The sequence below is a fragment of the Nothobranchius furzeri genome, chromosome 18 (assembly GCF_043380555.1).
Source record: "Nothobranchius furzeri strain GRZ-AD chromosome 18, NfurGRZ-RIMD1, whole genome shotgun sequence".
Classification (NCBI taxonomy): Eukaryota; Metazoa; Chordata; class Actinopteri; order Cyprinodontiformes; family Nothobranchiidae; genus Nothobranchius; species Nothobranchius furzeri.
Window position 1 is genome coordinate 18270857 of NC_091758.1, and position 12960 is coordinate 18283816.

At 40.5% G+C, this 12960-nt stretch overlaps 1 protein-coding gene across 1 annotated transcript; it reads right to left on the reverse strand.

Moving 5' to 3' along the window:
- On the reverse strand, window positions 1-11025 carry timm9 (translocase of inner mitochondrial membrane 9 homolog). Its single transcript, XM_054741834.2, has 4 exons — window positions 10885-11025; window positions 8327-8375; window positions 3623-3718; window positions 1-628 (listed from the first exon to the last, which is right to left on the reverse strand). The coding sequence occupies exons 2-4, from the start codon at window positions 8363-8365 to the stop codon at window positions 494-496; spliced, it is 270 nt and encodes an 89-aa protein (XP_054597809.2). The 5' UTR covers window positions 8366-8375; window positions 10885-11025; the 3' UTR covers window positions 1-493.
- Between the last annotated feature and the right edge of the window lie 1935 nt (window positions 11026-12960).

Consider the following 12960-nt stretch of genomic DNA (forward strand, 5'->3'; position numbering starts at 1 on the left):
TTCAGGTTTTAACTCTTTAATGATTAGGAGTTTAGATGTTTAATGTATTTCATGCGACTACATTGTTTCTTTTAACAGGAAATGTCTCATTCTCATGTCAGAACATTCTCTAAACTAAACCGAGTGATCAAGTCTTTAACACATAAAACTTTTGAACTGAATGACAAAAATTATCAAAGATATGTCAAATATTTTCATAATTCTTCATTTTATTATTTTCAGATACCAAAAAAACTGCAAGTTAAATGTATTTCAAAAGACCAACTTGAAGTCCGAACTTTAAAGAACATCCAGTTTCCCGTCATGGTCTGACTCAGAAAGGCTGACAAAGAGAAAAAGAAAAATCACGATGATGAGCCTTTATCCAACAGACAGGTGTCAGAGCTCTGGCTTGGTCTGATACTGAAACAGAACATCTGTTCTAGTCTTGGTCCTGGAGAGGGTGGCTCTGCCAGAGCAGGACCGCTCTTGATCCATTCCCTTTGAGCCCAGTTCAACGAGGCTGACCAAGCAGTCCAGCTTTAGCAGCAAGAGCCTCGTTCTGCTGAATGTGATACTCCTGGAAACGCATGGAGATCCGCTGAGTCATCTTCAGATACTTCTGTAGGCAGGACTCTGAGCAGCTGGACTGGAATCACAAACAAGAACATCCATTCAGTTAACAAATTAAAATGGCCTATATGTGTATAGTTCATTCTTAGGGTTCTACAACCCCCCAAGGCGCTTCACTACACAATCAGTCATCCACCCATTCACAGGCTGGTGATGACGAGCTACAATGCAGCCACATCTGCCCCGTGCCGCTGAAGGAAGCCAGACTGCCAAACACGGGCTCCACCGACCCCTCTGACCACCACCTGCAGGCAAGGACAGCTTAAGTGTCTTGCCTAAAGACACAACAGCAGCATTCTCTAGCAGGAGCCAGGATCAAGCCTAGAACCTTCCGATTACTGAGCTACTGCTGTCCTTTTCGGACAAATAACAAATTCCCTCCTGTGAACTATTTAATATTTAATTAGAATCATTTTACTGAAGGATGCTTTCACAGAGGAGCCAGCATGGTCCATAACACGATGGTGCATCTGGTCTTCCATCAGCCCAAATAAGCACACTTCACCCCTCTGTTGACCTTCCAATGGCTCCCGTTAGCCATGCGCATCAAATTCAAGTCACTGATGTTAGTCTACAACAGGGGTAGGCAACCCTGGTCATAGAGAGCCACAGTCCTCCTTGTTTTGCAACTATCTTTGTTGTTCCCGCTGCTGATTGCCTGAATCAGGTGTGTTCAGCCAATTAGAAGCTGCAAGTTTATGCATGGCTGGAAAACATGCAGGACTGCGGCTCTCTAGGACCAGGGTTGGCTTCCCCTGGTCTACAAGGTCCTGAATGGAACTGCTCCCAAATACTTGAATCCTCCTGCAAAGGCTGGCATCACGACTCAGTTACTCTGATCATCTAAAGGCCCCTTTTCTGAGTTGTTGAAAGACGGTGGGATGACCTACTGAGCACAACCAGAACAGGGACATCTCTGTTTATAATAACGGTCTTGGTTGGGTGGTAAGACTTTAGAAAATACCTGGAGTTTTCATGATAGAGCCAACAGGTACTCCTAATCAATTAGAAATAAGCACAGGAAAGAATTGAGGCAGTTTCTCAATCAGACAAAAAAAACTTCCCTTCAACAATTTAAGCATTTTTCATATTCCCCCCAGATTTTTTTTGCATGTAATTTGTGAAAATATGCTCATAAACATAGTTTCACCCACATGAAAACTCGGCCAGAAACCTAAACGTTGCTAGGATAGTATGTTGTAAAGCTGCCATGAAAATACACCCAAAGAAGGTGTGGAGCATGAAGTTGAGTATGAAAGGCTTCTACAGAAGGTGGAGGTAAATGTACCTGTCAGAAAGGTTAGATAAGGATGTTGAATAAAACAGCAAGAACCAAATAAACTGTATAGAGCGATCATGAAAGAGGAATTTTAAAGCAACACTCAAGGGTTTTTAATACTTTAAGCTATTGCTTTCAAAGTGGTTTTAGTGATTCTTGAGGTAGAAACTGTGGCGACTTCACATCTGACAAAATTCTGCAGCCCTCTGCTGACCAAGAAAAACACTTTACAGTTTTGTGGTTTGAGTAGGTTCACTAGAGCAGGAGTGGATGAATATCTGACTGCATGGACCATCAACTACCTCCCCAACAGGCCGCAGTACGTAAGGCTGCACAACTGTATGTCTGAGGTGGTTGTGTGCAGAATGGAGCTCCACAGGGTATGGTGCTCTCACCCTCTCTCTTCACCTTCTACACCTGCAGCTGTCCAGCACATCCAGAAGTTCTCAGATGACTCAACCATTGTCGGCTGTGTGTCTGAGTAGAATGACCTGGAGTACAGGTCAATAATCATGGACTTTGTGAACTGGTGTGAGAGTAACCAACTTCGCTTGGACACAAGTAAGACAAAGGAAATGGTGATTGACTTCTGGAGAAACACTCCTCCTCACTCACCAGTAAACATCCAGGGACCAGACATTCTCCACTTCATAAATCGGAGACTAACGAGAATGTTTCTTAGCTGCATTTTAGTCACATCCCACCCTCGCCACGCCCACTTTCTGCCATAAATAGTCAATGCAAAGTGCCTTGTGGATCTCATGCATATACATAAGCCGGCTGTTGCAGCGCTCCGCCAACAACATGGCGACCGTAGATCAAGGCAGATCAAGGAAGCGCAATTTCACAAAAGCAGAAATTGAGGTACCTGTGGGTGAGATGGAGAAATGACAGGAAGTGCTTTTGCAAAACAAACAAGAGAAAATCCACGGAGTGGCACAGCGTTGCTGAAGCCGTCAATGTTGTGAATTCTTCAGAGAGATCTGTGGCTGATATAAAGAAAATGGTCCAATCAGGATTTGATCCCCAGACTCCCGGGTGAAAGTCACGCGCACTAACCAGTCACCCAAACAGAGATCTCCCTAAATAACCAGGACGCATGATCAATCGGGTCACAGTGACAGGACAGACACACTGTCACAGACGCATGACATTCTGTCTCAATCTGTCCCCCTGCTGATATTCTGCATTCCGTATTCTGCGCTTCAGGCTGTGTGTGTGCGCTCGCGCGTGCATGTGTGTGTGTGAGTGTACGCGCATGTATGTGTACGCGTGTGTGTGTGTGCGTGTAGGGGGTCTTGTTCTGTGTGAAAACGAAGCAGTACAAGTGATAAAGCTGCAGGATTTCATAATTGTATCCTTCTCAGCAGCAGCTCTGCAGGTGCTCCATGTCCAAAATGTGCGTAAGCCAGGTCCTTAGTCAACTTAGTTGCGCACATTTTTCCGTTAAGTTTTCTTTCATAAATCCCAAAGTTTGCATGGAAAGTTGCTTACGCAGTTTTCCGACCCCGTTTTGTGCGTAAGCACGCTTGATAAATGAGGCCCCAGGTCCTTATCGTTAGGTCTGATAAGCTTTGGGGTTTATGGTCAGTTACAGGTGGGGTGTTTTCTTGGCTGTGTCTCAAGATTTTTTAAATCTAGAAGATGATTTTAAACAACACTTCTTTGAGGTTCCTATAAAAGCTTCTATGTGGACTGGGCTGAAGGAGCTGAAGGACGACATTATTTTACCTCCTCAGGTTTCACGTCTCTTGAGGTGAAATCTTTGACGCAATCCATGAAGCAGTTCTCGGTCACTTTGTTGTATGTTCCCAGAAACTCCTTAAACTGAAAGTCAAGCAAACAAACAAACATTGCCAGCTTTTGTTTTATTATTGACAAGAATATCAGTTCACAGGGTATGATAGTACACTTTATTTTTACAAGTACATCGTTAAATGTGTTTGGTGCTCTTGTGGGAGCCGATTTCACATGATGTGAACTTGGTGTAAATGCTCGCCTGTCCAGAAGCTGTACGGAAGCTGGACCACATCTGTTCTGTAAATGATGTGAATGAGTTGTAAGACCCTGTCCACACGTAGCTGGGCATCCCATAAAATGGAGATATTTTTCTATGGTTTGGCCTGTCATCTACACGAAATTGATGATCAACAGTACCAAAAATAGAGGCCAGCCGATATATTGGGCCAATATATTCACTTTTTTCTACATCGGCCAAAATTATTTTAGAAAGCTGATAAAATAAATAAAAATCAGGCAACTGCTGCCACTTCTAGACTAAAGAAAGGACCCGAAGGACCCCAACACACTGCGAGCCAACCCACTCAACAGCATTGTGCTTCAGGTAACCTTATGTTGAAATAAAGAGTAAGCTTTCTTTCCTCATCTTTAGAAGAAAGAACAAGCAACATTGATTGAGCCTTTAAAATATATTTATGGAGTGGTCACGTAACTCATCACATAACCCATTTAGCATTCTAGTACTAAGCTTGAAACATGTTGGCTTCAGATGCTAGTTAGTTTAGCATTAACTGACTGTCAATTTTTCTCGGGAATAGGTCAAAGTTTTAAGTTTCGATTCCGAATTTTGATGCTCAGTCCGCCGACCAAAAGAAGAATCTGCAGCTGATTTCCGTTAAAAAAGGTGATCCGATTAACGCCTCTCAGAGCCCGTCAAACCAGCTGTCCGTCGCTGATGCCTTTCCGTCACATCGTGAGAGTGTTATAAAGTTTGCCTCCTACAAAGAAAATACGGCAGAGGAAGCTCTTTAAAATGCATCAAGACAGTAGCTTTATTACGAGTTTTAAAGAAGAAACTCTGGGTGGAGTGAGGCGAGTTGCAAGGCTCGCTGCTGAAATAAAAACATGGAGCATCAACACTCGCCTGTAACCCATAACATAATAAAAAGCATCATGCTAGATCAGCAGCTTGTGATGACACTTGATTCTGCTCACTAGGAGCTGCTACAGATATTAAGTAAATAAATATAATAATTAGGGATGTGTATTTTTGAAATTCTGGCGATACGATACATATCACGATACAGGGGAAATGATACGATATATCACGATATATTGCGATACATTCAGTCAGACGTTACAAGCAATTTTTTTACTGAATTTATTGTAAGGATGTTCAATAAACAGTCCAAACTGATACGTAACATGTTTAACATGAGGTATCTGAACCATGATGGAGGGATTTACATTTCAGTGGTGGAAACAAAACCTGTTGCACACTGCTGCCAACTAGCGGGTGGCGATTGAATTGCGCAAAACGAAAAGAAAATACACAAATGTTTGCATGCAAATTCTTTCAGGAATTAGATACACGGCTTTTGAATATCGATGTAATAATCGCAGGAAAAATTATAACGATATATTGCCATATCAATATTTCCGATACACGGCTTTTGAATATCGATATAATATTGCTGGGAAAAATATCATGATATATTGCCATATCGATATTTTCTTACATCCCTAATAATAATAATAATAATAACAATAATGATAATCATATAATAAATCTCACCACACAGAGTTGAGATTATGTTTTGCTTTTTGAACGATTTAGTCTGTTGAGAGTTGAAATGTTTTAAATCTGTTAGGCTGTTACTGACAGCAGCTACATTTAAGGTTGCTGCAGAGTGTGCATATGTACATGCTAGGGCTGGGCGATATGGCCTAAAATTAATATCACGATATTTTGAGGATTTCACCTCGATAACGATAAGTGGACGATAACTACAAGTATGCACAGAAAGAACAGTTGTCCACTAGATGGGGCTGTCACATGTATCATACTTTTTTACATGGTACAGCTTCTTAAAGGGATATGAACACTGCCAACCTACACACATCTTTTCATTTTTTTTATTATCAGATTTATAGACATGGGAAAAATTATCACGATAAGAGTCAGAAATTTAAATAATGATACATTTTCGATTTATTGCCCAGCCCTAGTATACGCTGCAGCAACCATTAGGTTTAGGTTCTCCGTCATCCTGGACATGATCATCCTGAGCTTTAATAAAAAAAAACACAGCTGGACTTTTCTGGTTATCTTGAAGACGCTTTTCTTGTCATCCTAGAGGCTTCTTCACTTTGGTTCTGAGCTATGGTCAGAAATAAACACACTGATTGTGCTAAGTCTTTCTTTAGTTTCCCTTTTGAAAACGTTTTAGTCTAAATTAAGGTGATGTTATTTCTCATAGGATTAAAATTCAAGTTCAGATTATTTGAAGCATCTGCTCCTAAAACGTATATATCGGCCTCAATAATCGGCTTTATATATCGGCAACAAAATTCTTTAAAAATCAGTATCGGCATCGGCCTAAAAAAAAACTATATCGGTCAGCCTCTAACCAAAAACAATTCTTTCAAAAACTCTAGAGAGATTTGCGAAATCTCCTTGTCAGCATGTGCTAATAGGGAGCTTAGGTCTCCTGCCTTTACGGTCGGCTCATGGGTCCCAGAAGAACAAAAAAAAGAATGCAAGTCAACGGGGCTAAAAGAGCTATTTTCAATACCACTTTGCCTTAGTCCCTGGATCACACATATGTTGTACTGCAACTTACATGAAAACTAATGATGGGTGTTTCAACCACATCTGTCGGGTACTTTGACATTTATCAGCTTGTAAAAGTTCGTAATTAGCTCGACTACATCGGCACGTCGCATATATGACGTCACCACAGAATCTCCTCTCCCCTAGCATAGCTGCCACACGGCCATATTTATGGTTCTTTCCTCCTGAAGGAAAGATTTGAAGTTTGCTGAACTTACAGGCATTTTCCTTCTGTTTTTCTCTGGGTCTGGCTCAATGAAGTGCAAGCACATTTGTAGTCCTGGACTTCTTTTCACACAAAATCTAAAATAACATGTATAAAGGGACTTGACTTTTGAATTTTTATGCTCGCGATTGCCCCCTCAGGCCAAAAGCGTAACAGCAGCTTCAATAGTAGGCTTGTGCACGAGGCGCGCATGCTGTACGTGCACACTCCTTAACGAAAATAACAGCTGAGACAGCCCTGTGTGTGTGTGTGTGGCCCGGAGGACAGGAGAACGCGCAGCTAATTAATTAAATAATTTGGTTCTGTACCTTTCTCTTCAGCACAGTCGACAAAGGTTTATGATGGGTCAGTCCTCCTGCATGCTCAGATCATTCCCTTCCCTTGCTTGAAAAATTGTTCCAAAATGAAAGTTGAACCCACATCTTTTTTATCTGTGAATTCAATGCCGTTCGGCGAGTCTCAAATAAAAATTTGGGCATCTTACTGTAAAAAATATACCATTAATGTAAAAAAGAAACTCTAAATAAACTATGTTCACATCCAGAATCAAACCCAGGTCTTCTGCATGGCAGTCAGACATTTTACAAGGTGAGCTACACTCTAGTAACATTCACAGTATCTGTAACTTTTATATCCTTGATGTCACCTAAAACAACATCAAACCAACGAACGGTTCGGAGCGAAAATGGCTATTTTGTTGCTAATTTGCAGGAAATATCTAGAAGGAAGTTCTACAGAAAGTAGCTAAGGGTCCTCAGAAATGTAGCTAGCTTTGTCACTAGGCGTTAGGAACAGCGACAAAGTCGCTGAGTTGGCACTGCCTCTCTCTCTGCTGCTAAAGCTACTGATAGCAAATGCTACGTGCTATGCCTGAGCGTGAACGCGCATGAAGCAGCCTGCTTGACCCGAGCATCTCTCTTTTTCTGTGATTTTACAGAAAAAGGCAATCACAGTAAAAATGCCAGGGCTCATTCTACAGGACCAGGGCATTGCTGGAGAATTTATGAAGAAAACATTTATTATTTCTATACATGTTTTGGCTGTCAAACTTCCATATAGTCCCTTTAAAAATAAGTGCTTTCTTGGTATCAAAATGTGTTTTTAAAATTGACAAACATCGTATGGGAAATCCATGGAACATAACAAGCAGAATTAGAAAATTGCGTTTTTAGCATCATTCATGGGCGTGACTTAGGCTCCCTGTTCACATAAAAAACTGGGGTCTCAGATTTTGCAACAAAAATGCTTAGAGTGTGACCTGTGTTTGCACTCACTTGTTTTTACAAGTTCAATTACAGCTCAAGTAGACTACAGGACAATATGACCATAAGAACGGTTATTGTCCACAACCGTTATTCAAAAGAATGCTTTTTGGCAAAGATGACAAAGATTTAAGTAACTACTGGGTTGGTGTGCCTATGAATGTTCTTTTCATTGCATTGAATTTTTTGCTAAAAACGAAGTGGTGTGAGCCAAGTTTATTTCCTAGACGGATGGGGGCGTGGGGGGGGGGGGGGGGGGATTTAGGGTTTAATAAAAAAGCCGGCTTCGTGTGTTCAGGGCCTAAGTGATCAAAGTGAGAGTCATCTGATAACAATTAAATATGAACAGATAGGGAATCTGATGTGTAGCTCACCTGTTTAACCTGGTCTGACTCAGACACCTGGGCTGCCATGTTTCACACTCTGGAGGAGAATCACACAGAATATTAGAATCTCTTTAAATGTCACCACTTTATGAAACAGATACACTTATGGACTACTCTTTCACATGAGTTTACATATATACATATACATATACACATATATATATATATATACATATATGTATGTATATATATATATATATATATATATATATATATATATACATACATATATTCATATACATATATATACACATATATACATACATATATATATATATATATATATATACACACACACACACACACACACACACACAGGCCACTTTATTGGGTACACCTTGCTAGTACTGGGTTGGACCCCCTTTTTTCCTTCAGAACTGCCTTAATCCTTTATGGCATAGATTTGACAAGGTACTGGAAACATTCCTTAGATTTTGGTCCATATGGACACAAAATTTGACCCATTCCCTGGGGGAGCAGTGAGCTGCAGACACAGCCGTGCTCAGGAACCATTTGGTGGTGTAACCCCCCAATCCAACCCCTTAATGCTGAGTGTCAAGCAGGGAGGCATTGGGTTCCATTTTTTCAAAGTCTTTGGTATGACCGGACCAGGAATCGAACCCTGATCTCCCAGTGTCAGGGCGGACACTCTGCCACTAGGCCACTGAGCTGGTCCTAAAGGAATGGACATGATCAGCAACAATACTCGGGTAGGTTGTGGCGTTGCAACAATGATCAATTAGAACTAAGGGGCCCAAAATGTGCCAAGAAAATGTCCCCCACACCATTACACCACCACCACCAGCCTGAACCGTTGATACAAGGCAGGATGGACCCATGCTTTCATGTTGTTAACTCCAAATTCTGACCCTACCATCCGAATGTTGCAGAAGAGATAAAGACTCATCAGACCAAGAAACATTTTTCCAATCTTCGGTTGTCCAATTTTGGTGAGCCTGTGTGAATTGTAGCCTCACTTCTTGTTCATAGCTGACAGGAGTGGCACCCGGTGTGGTCTTCTGCTGCTGCAGCCCATCTGCCTCAAGGTTTTACGTGTTGTGCATTCAGAGTTGCTCTTCTGCATATTTTGGTTGGAACGAGTGGTTATTTTAGTTACTGTTGCCTTTCTATCGGCTTGAACCGGTCTGGTCATTCTCCTCTGACCTCTGGCATCATCAAGGCATTTTTGCACAGAGAACTGGATGTTTTCCCTTTTTCAGACCATTCCCTGTAAACCAGGGGTGTCAAATATGCGGCCCACGGGCCGGATCCAGCCCGCAAGCGGGTTAAATCCGGCCCGCAAGATGGTTGTGTAAACTTTATTTTCATACTTTACAATGTAGAGTGAAAATAAACTTATCTTTGTGAGCAAGTTTTCTCTGTAGCGAGTATAAATAAAACAAAGCTGCGCTCAAGGCTCACACAAGAACTTGAATCACATCCTGAAGTTGGCCACCACTCAGGATGTGACTTCTGATATTGATGTTCTGGTGAAAGTTAAAAGATGTAAAGTAAAATGAGTCAAATATACTTTAAGTGCTGCATGAAACTGATCTAGCCATGTGATCTGTAAGCTCTGAACCACTAAGGAATGTTTTTTTATTTGTTGATTTTTTTTTTTTCAAATTTTCAAGTACACTTCAGGTGTCGTACTTGTACTATTTTGGATACACTGTCCTCAGGCTCCAGCCTTGTTTTGTATTGATTGTATTAAAACAAAGAAAACAATCTGAAGTTGTTTTTAATTTACCGGTCCGGCCCACTTGGGACTAGATTTCTCGCAATGTACCCCCTGAGCTAAAATGAGTTTGACACCCCTGCTGTAAACCCTAGAGATGGTTGTGTGTGACAAACCCAGAAGATGAGCTGTTTCAACTTCATGACAACCGTGCCACATTCAGAGTCACTTAAATCTCCTTTCTTCCCTGTTCTGAAGCTCGATTTGAACTGCAGCAGATCGTCTTGACCATGTCGACATGCCTAAATGCAGTGAGTTGCCACCATGTGATTGGCTGATAATAATTTGTGTTAATTAGCAGTGTACTCAATAAAGTGGCCAGTGAGTATATATATATATATATATATATATATATATATATATATATATATATATATATATATATATATATATATATAAAGTGGCCAGTGAGTATGTATATGAGAGAGAGATGTGGTTCTAATAAACGTAAAATAAAGGTTATATAAACCATTAGCTCAGCTATATTAGCGGAGCTTGTGGTAATAGAGTAGTTATAACCTCGTCCGGGTCTGCACGGTCTAGCGTGAACTAAAGCTGATGAAAAGTGATCACCCTTAAATTGGTGTTATGAGCCCTAATCCCACCAGCTACAGTTCGTTGATAATTTGTTTTTGATCAACAACGCGGATAAACCGGGATAAACCAAGGACGCATGTCAGACGTGTTTCCTGTCTCTAAGCTAAACACCCCCATATATTTATTTGTAGGCCTCAGTCCAGGACACGCTCGTAACTTTGTATTTCTACACATTTAATGCGTAAGTCACGCTGGTGTGTTTAAACCTTACCTGCTGAGTGGGTGATATGCTACGGCTTCTCCACCGTGTGCAATGTCGAAACAACCCTGAACCATCGCCCTGAACAGAAAAAGATAACAGCAGCAGATTCGATACAACCTAAATTAATTAATTCATGCACAAATATGATTTTAACTCTTCGGTTGAGCAGGTAAATTTTATTTATTTATTTATTTTTGTTCCTGTTTTTATACTTACAATGCTCAGATCCTAAAGTGTACAATTTGAGACAAATTGTAACGAAAGTGTCGACTTAAATGTGTTAGGGTTGTTGAGGTAAACCATTTTCGCCCCCTAACGAGCTGGAGGGTACAATGCCAGATAAAAGGCATTAGGCAGGACAGCTGTACTCAGCCATTTGTTTTATTTATAAAAAGAAAATGGTATCTATCTATCTATCTATCTATCTATCTATCTATCTATCTATCTATCTATCTATCTATCTATCTATCTATCTATCTATCTAAGCAACTGAGAAAAACGAATATTTTAGCACAAAAGTAGCACGACACCGAAAAAAATCATAAATAATGCTTGGTTCTGGGTTTGATCTTGTTCTGCTAAATGCACCAGCACTTTGTTTACAGTTTTTCTCAGTTGCTTTGGTGCATTTCTCACAACAGAATTAAACTTTGCACAACAGTTAGTTCAACCTCCACAACATGTAGTCGTTTTGGCACAACCTAGTGGCAGTTTCATGTTCATGTTCATTCTTGGTAAAACACATTGTAGAGTATGTTTTGTAGAATTGCTAGTGTACTGCACGAAACTACAAAGTACTGTAAAGCAGTTTACAGTGCTGAACATAGAAGACCTGCTTTACCTGCACATACTGGTGACGGATCTCCTTCACCCTTTCACAGTTTCATTCGAATGCCACTTTATACAATTGCTTCATGCGGATTTCATTTTTTTTTTTGAGAACTCTGTCGATTGTTGAAATGGAAACAGATTCAATATTGCCAAATACCGTGTTATTCTCTAAGACAGTGCTTTGCATTTCTCTCAACTTTATTGCATTGTTTGCAATGACCATTGCACAAATGGCTTCATCTTGCTGTGGAGTAAAAAGGGGCCCTCTTCCACCTCCGCGAGGTTGTCTTTCAATCCTATGTGGTGCAGAGTAAAATTACAGTAAAATTGAAAATACAGTACAGTAACATGAGATATGTATGAGATGGGACAGTACAGTACAGTAAATTACTGTATGCATACCTGTTTTCCCTACGGAATGTTTGAATGACTGAACTGACAGTAGTTCTTCCAATATTGGGTTGCACCCTTCGACCAGCCTCCTCCATGGTGAGGCCGTGATTGACAACATGGCCCACAATTGTAGCCCTAATTTCATTAGGAATGTGCTTATATCTGCCTCTTCTCCCCCTTCCCCTTCCCCTTCCTCCCCGCATCCTCACCCCTCTTCCACGATGCTGACCTTCCATTTTGTGTCACAGAAGTGTAGAAATGGTACACACTAGCTCCTGCTCAGTTCACATATGCTTGCCAATGGAGGATTCACCTCCTCATGAGTGACAGCTGAAATTCACCTGTGATCAATTGTTCAATTTAGGAGACATTTCCAGGAAAAAATGATGAAGAAAGGTATAGAATTTGCTTGACAGATTACTAATATTTGACATTTGATAACTAGTTCAACAATTTTGTGTGTAATGACTCAAGTAATGAAAGTAAGACTATTAGTTTTATTGAGAGTGACTATTCAGCATCCATAAGTATAATTAATTTTGACTGACATGACATAAGCAAATGGAAATGTCAAAAAACAGCAGAGAAATGTATGAAAGCAACTGATTCATGTCCAAAATCATTTGCAGTTTGTTCAGAGAAAGGAGAAATTGCAACTATGACGTGCACAAATGACTAAATGTTGTGGAGGTTGAACTAATAGTTATGAGAATTTTAATTCTGATCTGAGAAACGCACCAAAGCGACTGAGAAAAACTGTAATATTTGACCGAAACTGTTCACAGCCTTGTGCAACTGGGTAAATAAAGTAAAACAAACATTTTACAGCAAACATAAACTCACTCAGACAGTAAACCTTAC